Below are 21,199 nucleotides of genomic sequence, written 5' to 3'. Positions count from 1 at the left end.
GCATTTATTTCACCTTCTACAAGTTAAGTTTGCTTCAGGTATTTTACATTTCTGAATTGCCTTAAGCAACACCACATTCCAATTAATGTAGCTAGGTATTGTTATCCCCTTTTTATATGTAAGGTCAAAGCGATTCAGCAACTATCCCAAATAAGCAGTGGAAGTAGATTTCAAACTGATTCAACTCCACTTCTCTCTCCCTTCTAAACCATGAGCAATTTGAGAGCCCTGGCTTGTATATTTACCACCCACAATACCCACTTATGTATTATTTTTGCTATTGTTAGTCTCTTAATTTTATAATGAAAAGGAAAACTATTGTGTGACAATAGTTTTTGGAGCTGTTTCTAAGACTTCAAAACCAGTTTTCAAAAAATATCTTAATTAAGACATAGACTGAAATAACTTCATTCCAATATATGATAATGTGTTTTTCAAAAAAAAAAAACATCATCCCTTGAAGGAGTTGCTTTAGATAATTTTAGATTTTTATGACATTGTAATTTTCATATCATAAATATTCTGTATATCTGTTTATATGCCACGACTCTATGCTATTATGTTATGTAAGAATTTTTCTTCTCTGAGGAAAAAAAATTCACTCCCTTATGGGTGATACTAATCTCACTGACAATTCATGGCATAGATCAATAGTCTAAAATGACGTGGTTCACAAAGTGTCACTTATGGAACAGCAGCAAAGCATCACCTAGCAATTTGTTAGAAATGCAAATCCTCAGGCCTCATTCAGTCCTACAGAACTGGGGGTAAGCCTGTGCAGGGTTTTATCAGGTCCTCTAAGGTGATTCTGATGTACTGCAAAGATGGAACCACCACTTGTGGATGGAGTGCTGAGAGATGGGTCCATGGCTTCATCGTAACAGTGAGAAAGCTACTTTCTGTCTCAGTGTTTTCATTTTGTTGTAGACCAGATAATTCCTGGTTAGAAGCCTTACACATTCAACTTTCTCAACCTCACTTGTCAACTGAGAATCTACCTTTCTTCCATCCGGTAGGGAAAGAATGAGACTAGACACACTCACAACCTCTTCTGTGGGATGTTTTTACATTTCCTGAAAAGACTAGTCAACATACTGGTTAGGATCACATTAACAAAGGCCTGGCCCCCAAAACAGTAAGTGGGAAAAGAAGTGAATAAATAAATCTTTAATATTCTATATTAATAGATATCCCATTATGGGCACAAAAACAAAAACTAGGGTGTCCAATTTTATGGCAGAATAAATTATGTCAGATAGGTGGAATAACTGGGAATTTGTCAAGAGGAACATGTTTGTTTCTCTTTCTTGAAATCTTCATTTTTTTTTCCAAAAGTAAAAATAAATATTGCTTATTTCTTTGTTCTACAGAATTTCTCTAATCTTTTCTCTTTCCTACCACTCCAATCAGTTACTTCCAGAGACTTGCTCACCCACTTTATGGACTTTTTTTCTAGTTTAGATATATGCAACCTGGTAATAATCAGAATTTATTTTCATAAAAGGGATGATTAAAAAGAGAACTTAACCTACAGAAATATAAAGCATAAGGAGACCACGCTATTATAGCGAGAAACCTCACACACTGCCGGCCACAGGGCATGTACTACCTAAAACTTCAGAAACAGCTTGTGATGTCATGATCTGGACTTCCCAGATGGCGCTAGTGGTAAAGAACTCACCTGCCAGTTCAGGAGACAAGAGACCCAGGTTCAATCTCTGGGTCTGGCAGATCTCCTGGAGGAGGGCATGGCAACTCACTCCATTATTCTTACCTAGAGAATCTCATGGACAGAGGAACCTGGAGAGCAAAAGTCCATAGCGTAGCACAGAGTCAGACATGACTGAAGTGACTTAGCATGCACGCACGCTCACCATGATCTATAAAATTCCACATGACAGCTTCAATCCAAGACTTCCTGTGTCAGTGATTTACAAAATATGAACAGCTGATAACTGAATCTCAGCTCTGGTGAAAGAAAAAACTTCATGTTGATTTAAACATTATAAGCTTTAGCATGAATAATTGAATTAAAAATCAATATTAAATCAAGAAGAAACATTTTCAAGTTTTTCTCTGTTCTGTTTCATTTTAGATGGAGCTTGCTAGAGAAGAAAAATGTGAATTTTTGCCTTTCTTGTCTCCACGGAAGGTTATAGTAAAAGGTGGGAGAATTGTTGCCATGCAATTTATTCGGACAGAGCAAGATGAAACTGGAAAATGGAATGAAGATGAAGATCAGATAGTCTGTCTGAAAGCCGATGTGGTCATCAGTGCCTTTGGCTCAGTTCTGAGTGATCCTAAAGGTAGAGTGCTTGGGAGCTGAAATGTGTTATGCAATTGTCTGTTATTTTACTGCCATAATGGTTTCCAGCTTTCAGGGAATTGTTTTTCACTTGAACATTCATTTCCTTCTTCTAGTATGGAATGCAAGAAATCTTGATTTGTAAGACTTAAAAAATGGTATTTAATACTTATACAAAATTATTTTTAAAGTACTGGGAATTGAAAACAACATTAATCTTTCTTTTAAGCTTATAGTCAAAATACATATCCTGCTTTGTAACAATGTTTGCTTTGTTTCCTCTATAAAAATCAGCTTTTTCTTCAATTAGACCTAGAGTAGGAAATTGTGACAGAGAACTTGTAATAGCCAATCTTCAGTGATTCAAGCAAAGTAAGATCTAATGAATAGTCAAAAATAGAATTCAAGTTTACTATTATTTACATACTGAATTATCACTAGAAATAGCAAAATTGTCAAATTAGGAAGTCTGAACTTCTGTCATTTCATCTAAGTGGCATAAATGGACATGCTAAGAACAAAATGCTTTGAACAAGATATGAGATGAAGAAATATATAACATTCCAACTGAATAAGAAGTCAATCAACTAAGACTAGTTTGCATTGTTTTCCTCGCACACAGTGTTTCTGTGGGCAACTTTACGTAAAGGCTTAGGTTCCTCTGTACCCTTCAGTTTGCAAATCTTTTACTTTTTACTGCACACCGTCAAAATGGCATCTATTTTATTAACTAAAAAGAAAATAAAGATGTTTCTCTAATTTCAAGATTCATTAGGAAAAACAGTAGGTAAACCTGATGATTCCTATAGCTTCCTACTATATCCATGCTAAAATTACATTTTGTGTCTGAAACAGAAAAAGATAATGCTTGCAAATGTGCATTTTTATTCAATAGATAAGTAAAATGTTTAACCACTCATCAGGATATTTTATCTGCAGGACATCAAACATCTTGGTATTTGGAAACATCCAGATGTTTAATGTCATCAAGATAAATGTTTTCAAATAGTTGGATGATGGCCTGAATTTGTCACTTTTCATCTAGACATTTATGTGATATGCAGATATAGTCACAGTGTGCTTTGTTATTCATTGATGAGTTCAGGAAGGAAAAAGAGAGCAACATATAAACTGTATTCTGTTATCTAAAAAAAGATCATAATGTTCTTACTGCTCTGTATGTGACTGAAAACTGAGTAAAAATTTGAATCACTTAACTTGCAATTCTGTTGATTTTTGTCAATCAAAAAACAATTTATCTTACCACTTAAATTTATGTTCCATTACTGACAACTCTAATATTAAGAAAAATATATCTTTTCCCTAGCAAACTTAAGTAGATGTGACTCAGAAAATCACAGAATACAGCTTCCTAAAGCTTATGTTGGTATGTGTGTAAAGAGTGAAAGATTTAACTTAGTATTTAAAATGTTGAGTAGAAGAAAAGAAAATCTGATTTACTTGTGTTTATTTGACTAAATCATTTAAAAATTTGTGAATTTTGTTCCAAAATTTACTTGTGTATGTTTCTTCCAGTGCTTTATATGTTTCACCCCATACACATTAGAGAAATCAAGGAAAAATAATTAGACCTTCCCTTTCCCCTTTTTTTCCCCTCCTCCTGACTTGAAAAACAAACTGCTTGAGAAAATTTTCCTCAAATAGAACTACTTGCTTTACGAGGACCTTCAACGTTGACATTAATGAGAGCTACTTTCCAGTTAGAGGGGAGCTGGAAGAGCTGCAATATTAAATAGCCTTCACATCTCTACTGCTTTCTAAATATATTTAATATTGTTTTTTGAATGGAAAACATTTAAAAAATGGTATAGAGAAACATCATTTGTGAAAAGTTGATCAAGAAGATCTTACCCAAGTGGTATTTAAAATCTTGAAACAATAATTTCAAAGAAAACTTTCATGTGCACATGTTATCAGATAGAGTGAAAATCAAACTGTAGGAAGTCAGTTTGGGTAAGAAGAGAAGTTGTTCATGTCTCTTCTGCCCTGAATCTTATCCTATCTCAGTACTCCTGTGATGTGATTTATGTGTGATATTTTTGTGATTATCGCATATGTGGTGTATATTTCAATATATATAACATCTTTCTTAAATCATCAATCTGCTTTTCTACCCTCCTTCTTCGCTCCTTCGCAAGCTCTCTTTGCACAAACTCCAGTGAACTGCACACAAAACTCAGTGTAATCTTTCCACTCCTTATTCTATTTTCTGCATTTGACAGTGTCAAATATTTCTTTCTGTTTGAAAAACTCTTCCACGTCACTTAACCTTTCTGAGCCTCAGCTTCTTCCTCTGTAACAAAACATGGATAATAATACATACTCTTTCTACCTCTCAGGATGGTTATCAGAATTAAAATGAAGTAATGTGAAAGTGCTTTGGAATTGAAACTGTAACATATTATTATTGTTTATGACACTCCATTTTTTTTTTGCTTTTTCTTTTAACTGTTCATTTTCCACTGTCACTGATTGTTTTCTTCCTCTAAAAAGTTCAGACTTTTCCCATTGTCTCTTTTCTTAATATATTTATTTCTTCAGTGAACTCATTCATTCATTTATCCATACATACATTAATTCCTTTTAAGAATATTTAACAGACAACTTCTATGTGGCAAGTGGTAGCCAGACTTACAATAAGCACTATTGCACTTCTGTATAAAATGACTCTAAAGTCTCTTTCTCTGCTCTTCATTTCTCAGAACATATTTCATCCTCTGTTTATGCTCATGCATGTAACAAGCATTTAGTGAGTTTCTAGTGAGTGCCAGGTACCGAAATGTATTCTGGAGGGTACAAAGATGAATGAGGCATTTCTTGAACTTAAAAATTTCACAGACTGGGGCTGGAGGCAGACCTTCAAACAAAAAGTTTGTTTTATAAAGTTTAGAATACATTTAGAGAGATATGCACAAAATAAGGATCACCTCGTCAGATTGCCCTAAGACTGATTGCCTTTCAAGTTTGCTATTATTGGAAATGGTACAATAGTTCTCTTCTCACTAAAGTTCAAAAATGATATCCCAGATTCAGATATCTAATTCCAATTTTGCTTTTCATTAAAGTCACCAGTGTTACCCTATACAAGAGGATGAAACTCCTTCTGACTGGCTGAGAACTTCAGCAAATGATTTTATGTACTATGTGCCTAGCTTTACTTTCCAGTATTCCCTATTGAACTGTTCCTCCTAGTATCTAGTACAGGGTGGATTCCATAGTGGTTAATTTGGAAAGTCCTTGGTGAATGTATTATGTAAATATATGCTGAAGAATTAAAGGAATGAAATAAACTTGACAGTACAGTGATAATTTATTCTCTCCACATTATCTGATTACAATAATATTTTAAGTGAAAATAATGAAATGAAATTGTAGTGTCTCAATTAAATCAATAATAGGTGTTGGTAAAGGTAAACTAAATTGGGAAATTTGAAGGAAATTATTTGTCTAATTTTTCTTATATACAACATCAGTTTGTAAGTCCCTTAATTTCTGTGTTTCACAATGGAAAATGTAAAATAGCTTTAGTATTAAGCACCCAATGTATCTCTAATATTTATTTCATGTCATAAAAATAGTAACTGCCTCAATAGCTTATGGAAAAGAAAAATGTATCAAATTTATAAAACAAATTTGTATAATATCCTTAGATTACAGATGCTAATTATTTCATTCTTTCCAAGGCTTATGACAATTATAAGTAATCATCATTATTTTACTTAATTCTGTTTTATTTCTCTCTCTCTCTCTTTTTTTTTTTGTTTTTTTGGATTATAGCAGTGAGTAGAAAATAAGCACAAAAGACTACACATTCCACATCCCTGTGCATGAAATTTATGTGTGCTTATTATAAGCACAATTTAATTGAATCCTTCATTAACTACTATTACAAATTCTAAAGGTAGTTTGGTGTCCAATTTCTAATTTGATTGGGATGATAAATTCTTAGCCTTATTTAATATCTTTCCTATGAAAAACTCAAGGTGGTTCCACCTTTTCAAAATCCTCATCCATTTCCTCTAAGAATGTGAGATCCCAAATCATATTTAATTTGAGTTTTAGTATTAAAGTCTGATTTTAAAGGCTGTCAGTAAATTAAGCACAGGCTACCTCTAAGTAGCATTTCTACTCCACAAATATTGCTCTTCACTGGAAATTTTAAAACATGTATTTATTTATTGTAAAAGCATATGTTTCATAATGTAAGAAGTCTTTTCTTCTGTTAAACACCAACATCAGTGTTTGGAGTTGAATTTTCCCTCTTTTTGTTAGGACAGTGTCAAGTTTAAGATACTTTTTTCCTTATTTTATTCCCTTTTCTTTCTGCTTTAAACCAAACTACCAGTTATGAAAAAAATGTACAAATCTCTACTGTTAGTTTGGAATTGATAAGGAGAATCTGTTACCATTTTTACTGACCTCACAGTTTCATTTTTTCAGGGGAGATGATAACATATGTCCTTGTTTGCACATTCCTAGGAGGTATAGATGATATTTTGTCTGCTTTTCGACAACTGAAGGAAGGCGCTTGCAACTATGCCATGACCTCGGTGCCTCTTTCACACACTGCACCAAGTCATCCTCTCATTCCTTTGAAATATCTACTTTGAAAAGACCCATATGCTTTGATGTTTCAGAACCTGTCACAATTTATTTTCGAGTTAGATTGTAAACCCCCAAAGGACAGAGAATGTATCTTTACAGTATATTGTAATCCCAATAATAGCCATGATAGGTGCTTAGATTATATTTGTGTGTTTGATTTGACTTGATCCTTGTTAAAATTTTACTTTATTTGTTGTTGCTCAGTCACTTGTGACTCTGTTGTGTCCAACTCTTTGCAATCTCATGGGCTGCCGCATGCCCAGCTCCTCTGTCCTTCACTGTCTCCTAGAGTTTGCTCAGTTTCATGTCCATTGAGTCGGTGATGCTATCTAACCACTTCATTCTCTGCCACGCTCTTCTCCTTTTGCCTTCAATCTTTCCCAGCCTCAGAGTCTTTTCCAGTTTCATTATACCTAGTTGTTATATTTTTTCCTGCTGTGGGGTTTATTTTTCTTAGAAAACATAAGTGTTAGAAAAGTAATTCTGTTTTTTCTTCGCTATTGATTTTTCCCTTGTTTTGGCATAAACTGTTGAATTCTTTATAATCCAATAAATATGACACTAATTAGAGTCCGTCTGGTGTAGCAGCTTAGAGCAGGGGCTCTGGAGCCAGGCTGCCCAGCTGGAAATCTGGCTCCCTTAGTCTCTTTGTACTTCATGGTCTTGATCTTTTAAGAAGGAAAAGTATAGTATCTACCTTCTGGTGTTAAGAATAGATAAATTAATAATATATGTAAGGCACTTAGATACATGTCTAGCACATAGTGAGCATCTCTTACATTGTAGATGTTACTATCCTTGTGTAACAAAATCACACTTTGATAATTAAATTGAGTTATAGTTGAGTTATAGTACACCCTTATGATGGTATGAATCTTATCTAGGAATAAAAGCATTGAGAATTAGGACTTCATCTGGGGCCTTGCAGGCTCTGTCCACATTTCTTTGTAAGTGAGTAAAACAAATGCCCTTACAAATTATGAATTTTTAAATGAGAAAATGTTTTCTTTATTTCATTATTTTTACTTTGCAGAAAAAAATTACACAGTTTGTAACTGTATCATATGTTTTCAAAATGTTTTATTATCAATTCTGATGATTTTTATACCATTGAGAGGAATTTTCTTTCAACAAATTTTAGTAGGTAGAAATCTGTATTTTGGGTTTTCCATAAATCAGATATTTAAAGAGCAGAGGATATGTTTAAAGTCTTTGTTTTCTCCTCTTGAACATTCAAGGTAAAGTCTGGGGCAAATTTTTGTTTTGTATGATTGCTCATTTTTATGTGAAAAAGGAAAGAGAGAAGCACTGTTGATGCTGCTAAACTGGAGCCTTTAAGCACTCAAAAATTATGGAATTAGATAATTGAGATTAAAAACCTTTGTTTTCAGAAAAAGATAGGATGAATGGCGGCAGTAATACCCACTCAGGAAAACGCTGCACAGCCGGCTCAAGCTTGCAAGTGACGAGGTGACTGAGCTCTCCGGCATAGCATGAGTGTGTAGTGCTTCTAGGAAAGGAGTTTGTGTACTTCACCCAGAGGCTACATTTTCTTCCTGCTCATCTCACTAGGGACAACAAGGAAATACAAAGCCCAGCACTTTCTGAACCTTTAATGCACCCCTCAGAAAACAGCTGCCTTCATAGCATTAATAGCAATTAGTTCCATAAGGAAGTGTTATTTTTTTGAGGAGGTAGGTTGTGGGGAGGGGCTGGCAGGATGGTGGGGAGGCTATAAAATGACTTACCAGCTCCTCTTATTAGAAGGCCCTCAGAAAGTGTTTTCAAAACCTCATGAAAAGTAAATAAAAGATTCTGCCAGTTGTAGCTTCAAGTATAGTTTGATTCACTTGCTGTCACTCTGAAGAAAGCAGCAGTCCATAGGTTAATTTGCCTTATTCTGGCCTCAGCCAGAGCTTGGAAAGGCTAGGTATTTAAGAAATAGTGTGCATGAATCCATGACAATGCAGATATTCAGGAATTTTTTCAAAAGGGCCCATTTCCCTCCATTATTTTAGGTGTTGGGAAAAACCTAGAAAAATATTTTAAATTGAGTAGTACATGAGTCAAGTGCCCAATAGTCATAGTTATCTGTGCTTGAAAAGACATGGCATCAGTATGTTTAATTTGCTTTTTTTCTTATTAAAATGTTATTTATATGCTACTTCGCTAATGGAAGTGGGAACACTAGGGCATTTTAATAACGCACCCTTTTTAACAAGCATGTTTCATCTTTCAAACAATAAAACAGCTCCTTCAGAAGCCACTGATGGCACTTAGAAATTCATCAAACTTTTCTTTGAATAACTGTCTACTTTTTATGGCTTTTAACTTTCAGAATTCCTTTTCTGCCTTACCAAAAATAAAGAGGAGAGGGATGGAATGAAATACCAAGTTGAGAATGTGTCATAGTTGATCAAATTTTCCCTAGTGTATACATTTTTATAAACAGAAATGTTTACAATATAGTTTCAAATTACAGATTAAGGAATATTGTACTTTAATGCTAGCTAGGAGAACTTTTTGACTGATGGCAGAAATGTTAGAGGAAGGGCCTCACTAATGATTAATATGACTAGGAATGGATAAATAGAATTGAAAAATAAAGTAGTAGGCATACATGACAATATAGCTACTAGCACTGTTGTTTTCCTTACTTACATTCACAAATGTTGTGGAAGGGACTTACTGTTTTTGTTTAGTGTCTAAGTCTTGTCTGACTCTTTTGCAACCCCACAGAGCTCCTCTGTCCATGGGATTTTCCAGGCAAGAATAATGGAGTGAGTTGCCCTTTCCTTTTCTAGGGGGTCTTCTCAAGCCAGAGATGGATTGCAGGCAGATTCTTTACCATTGAGCCACCAGGAAGACTGCTAGAAGGGACTTAAGAGATATACTCCAGACTCCTAATTTCACAAGTTTATCTGTTTAGCCAATAGTTTCTGATGGCCTGCTGTTCCAGACACTGAGTGTGTTCTCGGGATAAAGTGGAGAACAGGAAGATGCAAACTTGGCATCTAGGAAAGCAGTTTAACCAGGCAAGACTCACATTCATAATAAATTGTGCTGAGAGAAGTTTAGAGTCCCTGGGAAGCAGAGAGAGAACAATCTGAAGGTTCAGAGAAGCTTCCTGGAGGAAGTGGGTTGTAAATTGAAGGCTGAGTGATGTGTAGGAGTTTCCAGGTGGAATGGGGGTGGAAGGGAGAGAGCCAGGGGGAGATTATGCAACTTGCTCAGCACCACATTGTTAGATTAAGTAGTCATTTTGCAGTCATTTTTAAAAGCTATATTAAAAAAATAGCATGTTTTTAGAAAGTTATCATCCTACTTATTTCATGCATGTTCTTTCTCATCATTATACATGGAGGTCTGAATATTTCATTTTTATGTCCCAAACTTTTTATTTTATGATTTCTATTATTTATTCTCTCATTATTTTTCATTCAGTGAATAACTTCTTAATACCCAAATATGTTATAGGGACTGTCCAGGCACTAAGAATACGAATATGAGTAAAAGGGAGTCTTTGCCTTTCAGGGATTCATATAGGCTAATGAGATAAACAGGCAAGTAAATAATACACGTACTGTAGCATAATGTGGTCATCTGAAGTGATATTTGTTCTGGGTTGTAGGGCTTGAGGAGGAGTCTCTCAAGCTCAAGCCTGAAAAGATGATGCTGTGAATGCGCTGCACTCAATATGTCAGCAAATTCGGAAAATTCAGCAATGGCCTCAGGACTGGAAAAGGTCAGTTTTCATTTCAATCCCAAAGAAAGACAACACCAAAGAATGTTCAAACTACCACACAATTGCACTCATCTCACATGCTAGCAAAGTAGTGCTCAAAATTCTCCAAGATAGGCTTCATCATGAACCAAGAACTTGCAGATGTTCAAGCTGGATTTAGAAAAGGCAGAGGAACCAGTGTTCAAATTCCCAACATCTGTTAGATTATAGAAAAAGCAAGAGAATTCCAGAAAAATTTCTACTTCTGCCTCATTGACTATTGACTTCTACTCATTGAGTGCTTCATTGACTATACTAAAGCCTTTGACTCTGTGAATCAAAAGAAATGGTGGAAAATTCTTCAAGAGGTGGGAATACCAGACCACCTTATCTGCCTCCTGAGAAACCTGTATGCAGGTTAAGAAGCACAAGTTAGAATTGGACATGGAACAACAGACTGGTTCTAAATTGGGAAAGGAGTACATCAAGGCTGTATATTGTCACCCTGCTTATTTAACTTATATGCAGAGTACATCATGCAAAATGGCGGGCTGGATGAAGCACAAACTGGAATCAAGATTGCTGGAAGAAATATCAATAACCTCAGATATGCTATGATACCACCCTATGGCAGAAAGCAAAGAGGAACTAAAGAGCCTCTTGATGAAAGTGAAAGAGGAGAGTAAAAAGCTGCCTTAAAACTCAACATTCAGAAAAACAAAGATCATGGCATCTAGTCCTATCACTTCATGGCAAATAGATGGGGAGACAATGGAAAGAGTGACAGACATTATTTTCTTGGGCTCCAAAATCACTGCACATGCTAACTGCAGCCGTGAAATTAAAAGATGCTTGCTCCTTGGAAGAAAAGCCATGACAAACCTAGACAGTGTATTAGAAAGTAGAGACATCACTTTGTCAACAAAGGTCCATTTAGTCAAAGCTATATTTTTTCCAGTAGTCATGTATGAATGTGAGCTTTGGGCCATAAAGAAGGTTGATCGTCAAACAATTGATGCTTTTTGAACTGTGGTGTAGGAGAAGACTCTTGAGAGTTCCTTAGACAGCAAGGGTATCAAACTAGTCAATCTTAAAGGAAATAAACCCGGAATAGTCATTGGAAGGACTGATGCTGAAGCTGAAGCTCTAATACTTTGGCCACCTGATGCAAAGAGTTGACTCATTAGAAAAGACCCTGATGCTGGGAAAGATCGAAGGCAGAAGGAGAAGGGGACAACAGAGGACGAGGTGGTTGGAGAGCATCACCGGCTCAATGGACATGAGTTTGAGCAAGCTCCAGGAGATGGTGAAGGACAGGATAGCCTGGTGTGCATCAGTCCATGGGGTTACAAAGAGTTGGAAACGACTTAGTGACTGAACAACAAGGATTTTCTCTTTTAGACGGAATATCATACTCAAGGTGCAAGCTGATAAACGACCTCAGGTGACCAGACCCTAGTGAGAAATTCTGTGTAGCTGGAGCACATGCTGCCTGTTAAAATAAGGTGGGAAGTGGATAGCGGTAAGATTGGAGGAAATTTGTCTACAGATTTAGGTGAAAATAGGAGACTTACATGCTAATCAAGGGGTTGTGAATTTTGTCCTATACACACCCAACTGATAAATGAGGAGGCTTAAATATTGGAGAGATCTTTATGTTAATGTAGCAATTCTGGTAGGTGGTGGATCTTCCTTCCCTCTGCTTGGGTTTGAACCATTTATAATATTCCTCAAATAGTTGGGAAACCATGAAGTCACACTTGAGGTGCTTCCTATCAGAAGGCAAATGTGTTTCCTGCTATTAGATGCCTGAAGTAGGTAAGTTACTCACCAGTCACAGGTGTGATCCAACAATGCAGGTTCCCTGTTGGGAAGCTGAAGCAGGAAGACTTTTAGTATTAAAGAAGGGAGGCACCCTCAACTGGGCAGCTGTCAAGCTATACTCTTGGCAAGGGTGTGCTGGTGTTCAGATGCCCAGTTGCTCTTTGTGGCCCCATGGATTGGAGTGTGCCATGCCTTCCTCTTCCTCACCATCTCCTGGAGTTTGCCCATGTTCATGTACGTTGCATTGGTGATGCCACAAATGCCTAATTTCTTCTTTCATATCTGCTAATTATAATTACTGATTTCAGCTTTTTAAAGATAGGTAAGATACAGAGTGACATCACAAGATTTATACCAATATTTGTCTCTGTACATGAAAGGAGCATCAGGAGTGTGAAATAAACATGCTTCTCCAAGGTGGCAGTGATAGTGATAAAGGTGGCCTTGGATTAAGACAGAATAGTATTGATGAAACCAGTTTAAAAACTGTCAATTTGCATGGTTACTGCTTAAGGCTTAAGTTAAGTTAAAGGACATAGTACTATTGAAGACCATTCAGAATCCAGATGTAGTTTTTACACAGACATTAATGATTTGGCCGTCTGCTTGATAGAGGTGGAATATGGAGAATCTAGCATGGGATCTGATTAGATATAGTCAGATATGTCCATATAGTGCCCGAAGAACTCATGAGTGCAGCAGATAGAACAAATAGATCTGAGGGAAGTGGTGATGGGTTTCATTTGGATTTGCTAATCCATTCAACAGCTGGAAATAGGACTACAACTAAGAAGTTTCAGATTCAAAAGAGACAGTTCAGTTCAGTTCAGTTCAGTCGCTCAGTCGTGTCGGACTCTTTGCGACCCCATGAATCGCAGCACGTCAGGCCTCCCTGTCCATCACCAACTCCAGGAGTTCATTCAGACTCACGTCCATCGAGTCAGTGATGCCATCCATCCATCTCATCCTCGGTCGTCCCCTTCTCATCCTGGCCCCAATCCCTCCCAGCATCAGAATCTTTTTCAATGAGTCAACTCTTCACATGAGGTGGCCAAAGTACTGGAGTTTCAGCTTTAGCATCATTCCTTCCAAAGAAATCCCAGGGCTGATCTCCTTCAGAATGGACTGGTAGGATCTCCATGCAGTCCAAGGGACTCTCAAGAGTCTTCTCCAACACCACAGTTCAAAAGCATCAATTCTTCAGCACTCAGCCTTCTTCACAGTCCAACTCTCACATCCATACAGGACCACAGGAAAAACCATAGCCTTGACTAGACGGACGTTAGTCGGCAAAGTAATGTCTCTGCTTTTGAATATGTTGTCTAGGTTGGTCATAACTTTTCTTCCAAGGAATAAGCATCTTTTAATTTCATGTCTGCAGTCACCATCTGCAGTGATTTTGGAGCCCAGAAAAATAATGGAGCCCCATCTATTTCCCATGGAGTGATGGGACCGAATGCCATGATCTTAGTCGGCAAAGTAAGCCGACTTACTCCTTTAGTGATCTATTTCCCATGGAGTGATGGGACCGAATGCCATGATCTTCATTTTCTGAATGTTGAGCTTTAAGCCAACTTTTTCACTCTCCTCTTTTACTTTCATCAAGAGGCTTTTTAGCTCCTCTTTAATTTCTGCCATAAGGGTGGTGTCATCTGTGGTTATTGAGATTTCTCCCAGCAATCTTCATTCCAGCTTCTGTTTCTTCCAGTCCAGCATTTCTCATGATGTACTCTGCATAGAAGTTAAATAAGCAGGGTGACAATATACAGCCTTGATGTACTTCTTTTCCTATTTGGAACCAGTCTGTTGTTTCATGTCTAGTTCTAACTGTTGCTTCCTGACCTGCATACAGATGTCTCAAGAGGCAGGTCTGGTGGTCTGGTATTCCCATCTCTCTCAGAATTTCCCTCAGTTTATTGTGATCCACACAGTCAAAGGCTTTGGCATAGTCAATAAAGCAGAAATAGGTGTTTTTCTGGAACTCTCTCTTGCTTTTTCCATGATCCAGCAGATACTGGCAATTTGATCTCTGGTTCCTCTGCCTTCTCTAAAACCAGTTTGAACATCAGGAAGTTCATGTATTGCTGAAGCCTGGCTTGGAGAATTTTGAGCATTACTTTACTAGCATGTGAGATGAGTGCAATAGTGCGGTAGTTTGAGCATTGCCTTTCTTTGGGATTGGAATGAAAACTGACCTTTTCCAGTCCTGTGGCCACTGCTGAGTTTTCCAAATTTGCTGGCATATTGAGTGCAGCACTTTCACAGCATCATCTTTCAGGACTTGAAATAGCTCAACTGGAATTCCATCACCTCCACTAGCTTTGTTTGTAGTGATGCTTTCTAAGGCCCACTTGACTTCACATTCCAGGATGTCTGGCTCTAGGTGAGTGATCACACCATCGTGATTATCTGGGTCGTGAAGATCTTTTTTGTACAGTTCTTCTGTGTATTCTTGCCACCTCTTCCTAATATCTTCTGCTTCTGTTAGATCCATATCATTTCAGTAGGTATCATTATATATCATTTATCTTTTCACTGTCATAACCTAGTGTCTAGAATAGTGGTTATTCATTGGTTGAATTAATGAATAAAGACTATTATAACGTATAGTTTAGATGACAGTTTCTTAAAAGTATGAATAAAGAGGACATGTGGCATTTCTTCTGGCAATCAAGAAGAATCTATCATATTGTGAACAGGAAAATTATGCTGATCTTTAGATGGTAAATATTTTAGGAGGACATGGGCATCAAGACAGTTTTAGTCTGTGATTCTGCACCTCCCCCAGTTTTACTAATGCATGTCGTTCCTGATGCTACCTGTCCATTATCCTGAGAAATAAAACATTGTTATATCCTTTGTATTGTTGGCCCAGTGATGGAATGAATCCTTTTTTAGTCCCTGTACATTGTCTTGCTTTTAGCCCCGTTTTAGAAGAGTAGCATTCTCAGAAAACCAATAGTAAAACTGTACATATTTTCTTAAAAGTTGCCCTAATTATCAGATTTTTTTCTCACTGAAAAATTTATTATCTTTTTATTATAGAATATACTGTGCAGAGTGAGGATAAAGTGGTAAAATTTAAAGCAAGTACTGGCATTTCTGCAGAATAACCATCCAAAATAATGGAATCTTTGCACAGTTTTTCTTTGGAATTACTGTAAAGGGGTGGAGGTGATGAGGAAGGAGGTCAAACTGATAACAGTGTTGAAAGTGATTTGGAATCAACATCACATCACTTACAACTGCCTTAGACATCCATTTGAAGCATAACATGATATTTCTGTAATTATTTTACTTCCCTCTAATAACTGCATAGGAATAGGTTTGTTTCCCCAGTGAATAGCTCTGTTCAGAGCCTTCCCTTATCTTTATTTTCCAGGTTTCACTAGTGGTTGATATCATATGCATTCTTACAGGGAGACAGTGGATAAATCAGTACTTTTCCATCAAATCAAAGATTACATGCAAGAAGTAGAGCAGTGGCATGTAACAAGTTTTGCTGGGAAAAGAAGGTAGAAAATGGAAAAATAACATAATTTTTCAGAGAACAGAAATCTTCAAATGTAGGAAAATGGTATTCAGCATACAGTAACTGTAATACATGTCAAGAGCTTTATTGACATAGCCTATTATATTTGTCTTTTAAATACTAGTTAGTCATGGTACACTAAAAGTTTATTCTGAAACCTGATATTCTTGTGAAGTGTTAAATTATAGTAAGCTGCCATGATGTAAAATCAAGATACAAAATTTAGTCAAATTATAAATTTAGTAATGATATAGATTTTATCCTAATGCTCTTAGTAGTATATATTTCATATTACAGATTATTGTTAATTACTTTGCATCTGTGTTCTTGGCTGAAAGCACAAAATAAAAATAACAATATACCTATTTTAGACAGATAAATTAGATATTGACCTATAAGTTGTAATTTTATGAGTTAGGAAATTACATTGAATCATATTTAATATGTGCTGACTCGCTTCAATCGTGTCCGACTCTTTGCAGCCCAGTGAACTGCAGCCAGCCAGGCTCCTCTCTCCATGGGTTTCTCCAGGCAAGAATACTGGAGTGGGAGTGGGCAGGAATACTGGAGTGGGTTTCAGGTGATCTTCCTGACCCAGGGTTTGAACCCATGTCTTTTGAGTCTCATGAAATGCAGATGGATTATTTACCAAATAGCTGCTGGGGAAGCATATTTAATATATAGCCCCCAAATATGGAAGCTACCTAATGCAAGTATAATATGTTCATATAATTTATTAGATTTCCCCAACATGCTGGTATTGCTGGAGTAGAAAGCCAGCTCGTATTTGAACATGTATTCAGAGGTCTCACTCAAGCTTTGTATGTTCTAATGCTATCTCATGCTCACCTTGTTTCCATTCCAACCATTCTTATAATATTTTGTAATTATGAAGCTCTTTAAAATGTTTTCAAGGAACCTTCAATTACATGACCACTTTTTCCATACAAGTGCACGAAAGAGTACTAAGCATATTATATTCAGCAAACATCCAATGATTTTCCAAGTCCTCCGAAAAGCATAGTGATGATTCACTTGGTTTAATATGGCTCAGTGTTTGGAACACTGATGCCAAATGAGCTACCAGATCATCAGTATCATTGCATTACTCTCATGCTTTAGAATCTAAAGTTATTCTCCCCTGATGGTGGGATTGAAACCAAATGCTTCTGTTTAATTCTGACACCCTTCTAGTCTGCCCTCCTACATACTTGTGGGACTTTATTTCCTATGCTTTCATTCTTGCTTTATTAGATTCTGTGTTAAGTTCTCCTGAGTTCACAAAAAGTGAATACATTGACCCTGTCTACAGGAGCTTGCAGTCTAAAAGAGAGGGAAAATGCACATTAAAATGCCATTAGGTAGACTCAAGGAGAAATAGATACACTGTTATATCCTGCATAACACACAGGATGGAGAGATGACTTCCAGCTGTAATCATCAAAGAAGGTTTTACGGAGGCAGGGGTATTTGTAATAGAGATGGGAACTGGGTTGGAATTAAGAGACTAGAGACAAGGGGAAAACACATTTTGTCAGAGTGAACAGGGTGGATAATACAAGAGGTAATTCCTTTGGCTAGATCATAAGGCATCCAACAAGAAAAAGTAAAGGTGGAGAAATATATCATTGCTCATTCACAAAATGTTTTAGTGTAAGACTAAAGTATTTGAATTTTATTCTAAAGTTGGTGGGTGCCTGAAATCTAAGGGGCCATGTCGAGGAAACATGTTCCCCTCACCACATATAATTAATTGGCTCCTGGTCTTCTCTTGTTTCAATCCATACACTTTATATATTCTAATTATGTTGACAGTAGGACTGCAGGATAATTTATTCATATTTTAATCCAAAGTACCCAGCAGTCTCAAGGGATCACTGAATGAATGGATAAATGGATGAATGAAGAGATGGATAAATGTTGGGATGAACAGAATGAAATGATTGCTATTTTCTAAATGCCCCTACAGAAAATTCAAGGTAAAGACAAGAGCATTTGAAAGTAATGTTTATGTAAAGTGTCACATGAAGACAAGCAGTCCTCCTTCTGCTGAGGCAATGGTTAGATGCTGGACACTGTCACTTGCATAGAAACTAGTAACCTTCTCACTGGTCACCCTGCGTTTACTCTTTCTTCCTTATAATCCTATCAAAATCAGCTTTATAAACAGAAATTACATCATTTCATCCCCCTGTTCCAAACCTTCCAGTGATTTCCTAGTTTCTTTAGAATGAAATACATAAATCAATTCTATTTTGTTCTACTTTATTTAGAATAAAATCCTTCCCAGCTTCTGAAGCCCTCTTCGATCAGCCTCTGCCTGTCTCTCGGCCTCCTCTCTTCTTGCTTGCTTCCTTCTACCCACATAAAGTCTCCCTTCAGCTCTCCAAATGCATCAACTTCAGTTCATTCTAACTCCTCTGTAAGGGTTCCCTCTGCCTGGAATGATCTGCCTCAAGGTCCTCACATGCCATCCCTGTCTTATCCTTTATGTATTAGCTCAGATGGCATCTCATCAAAGAATCGTCCGTGCCCCTCCATCCCCACCGTGCTCTACAGCACCTCTTCTGCTTCTCAGACCCCTCACCACATAACACTCTCATTCATGTCATTCTCTTCATAGCCATTTTCACCATCATTTGGTTCACTTATTTACTTTTATATATTTTATCTTCTACCAACTGAAATGTACATCATAGAAGGACATGCCCCTTATCTGTGCTTTACTACAGTGCCTACAGCTGGATTTACTACACAGTAGACAATAAATAAATAAATAAATTTGCTAATAGAATGAATGAATGCAAACTACTGCCTTAATTTTTTTCCCTGTGCAATCATTATTAAACTCCCAGAAGAATATCCTGTATGCATTGCCTTGCTGTCTTTGCCAGACCTTTTCTCCTTAACCCCTTTTATTCTGATTTTTGCCTTCATCATTTATCTACAAATGTCCTCTTTTTACTGCTCATTGACCTCCAGATCCTCAAATCTAGTTATCTACCTTACATTTCTCTTGTATTTGACATTTCTTAAAATTACCACCTCTTGGCTCGTGTGGCAAAGAAATACCTTGATCTTCATGAAACTCTGATGATTCCTCTTCTGGCTTTAGCTCAGGTAGTGACTGCTACCACTTTAAAAATAAATGGTTCATTCTATTTTTACTCAGACTTGTGCTCTTTCTCTAAGAACTTCTTCCATCCTATGACTATATCTAATCTTAAGTTGTAGGGCCCTCTCCTAAGGTTTAGTTGTTTATCTCCAAATGCCCATAAACTCCAGGTATTCCCACTTAGAACAGCGATAGTGGCTTGTAGTTAGGTTCAAATTATGAGATAGTAATCTGTGTAACTTAGTCTCAGTTTCCTCAACTATAAAATTAAAATAATACCTCTTCTGTGAAAATACAAAGAGATAACATGACTTGACTCGTCCAGAACCAGCTACATGTTCATGGGGCCACTCAAGTTGTTTGTCATTATTATCATCACAAATTCTACTTAATATATAGCCTTTGTCAGTACCAAAGATATTTATTGACTACATAGTAATACAATCAATACTCTATATAGAACCTATATTTTTGACTTTTGCATTTATTTACATGCTAAAATTGTTTAAAATAAATTCTATTGTATGTTTTAAATTTGCACTGAAATCTGCCTGCAGCCGATTGACAAGGAAAAAAAGTCATAAGATGGATATCAAAAAATAACATTAATGAGCTGCTAAAGCTAAAATTACAGGAACTTATGAAATTGGTTAAACATAAAAACCATTAAACTGTTTACTGAAGCTTCACAGATATACTGCAGCTAATGAGCATTTCTGCTATTTAAATAAGCCCAAATTGAACACACATTACATGGATACATAATTAGTCATGGCAGTCAAACACACAGACTTACTTTTAAAGCTCTATTTAGGGAATCTTTTCCATTTGATTTATTTTGTTAATTAAAATATTTTTCAGTATTCACTTATATTTTAATAATATTGTTTTCACAAGTAGTATAATTTACTTCTGGCTTTCTATTTGTTTTTATTTATGCTTTAAATGCAGCAAATGAGGATTTTATATTAAACATTTTTAACCCCTTTCTGTAATTATTTCTAACACTTGATGATATCACTCAACATTTTAAAATGTTCTTTCACGGAGAAGTTATATAAAATATTTCAGCAGCCTTTCCACTTTTTTTCACTGTGTCCTAATTATCAAGAGGTATTAAGCACCCAAATGTGCATAGAATTATGATGATTATAGTCCAAATCAGATTAAAGGATGGTCTATTCCTTCAAGGAGTTTGTAGTCTTAAGTAGATGGTATCATTGAATATAAATAAGCAAATCAAAGTGTAGCATTTGGGAATCCAACAGAGAATTTGAAAACAATCCCCATATATTTTCTTCAAGGACACTGACCTCCTTGAGAGATCTCTTCCAGAGAAAATGAAATCAAATCTTCAAGGAGTTTAGTGTTTTAAATAGATGGAATTATTGCAGAGAAATAAGCAAATCAAGGTGAAGTGCTTAGGCAATTTTAATTCTGAATTGATTAGTTGGTCAGTTTAGGAAATGAGAAGGAGACTCCCTGTAGAATACAAGTAAAACAGAAGGAGTTGCTACCGGCTATTATTGACATCTATCTTTTGTATTTAACTTGGGGAGCCTAAGCTTGTTCTGGGCAAGGAGGGAACGAAAATTAAATCTGTACTTTACATTGTCTGAGTTCTACAAGCACATCCAAATGAACATTTTTTTTTAATATAGCAGTGGATAATTCAAATAGTTAAATCAATCAAAAGGTATTAGCCAGATGCCGATTCTACTCGTCAGCGTAATTGTCACATAGAGACTTTCTTTGTTGCTGTTTAGTTGGTTGCTAAGTCCTGTCCAACTCTTTGAGACCCCACGAACTGTAACCTGCCAGGCTCCTCTGTACATGGGATTTTCCAGGCAAGAATACTGTAGTGGGTTGCCATTTCCTTCTGCAGAGGATCTTCCCAATGCAGAGATCAAACATGTATCTCCTGCTTAGCAGGCAGATTCCTTACCACTGAGCCACTTGAGAAGCCCAGAGACTTTCTTTAGAAGCTTTATTTTTAAAGGGAAATATTTGGGCTTCTTCTTTACAATGAACTGACTCTTAAATTGTGGAAATAAGACCTACAAGAAAAATAAT

General features: G+C 36.4%; 1 protein-coding gene across 2 annotated transcripts in view; it reads left to right on the top strand.

Annotated features, from left to right (window-relative positions):
• Nucleotides 1–21,199, top strand: part of DPYD (dihydropyrimidine dehydrogenase) — a 930,457-nt gene that overhangs the window by 396,559 nt on the left and 512,699 nt on the right. For both annotated transcript variants that reach the window (XM_004002217.5, XM_060411987.1), the window contains exon 11: nucleotides 2,096–2,306. In XM_004002217.5, coding sequence (XP_004002266.3) covers nucleotides 2,096–2,306 — 211 coding nt within the window. The remainder of the gene's footprint in view (nucleotides 1–2,095; nucleotides 2,307–21,199) is intronic.

This window comes from Ovis aries, chromosome 1, assembly GCF_016772045.2.
Source record: "Ovis aries strain OAR_USU_Benz2616 breed Rambouillet chromosome 1, ARS-UI_Ramb_v3.0, whole genome shotgun sequence".
NCBI classification, from domain to species: domain Eukaryota; kingdom Metazoa; phylum Chordata; class Mammalia; order Artiodactyla; family Bovidae; genus Ovis; species Ovis aries.
This window is presented reverse-complemented; position numbering and strand designations above follow the sequence as displayed.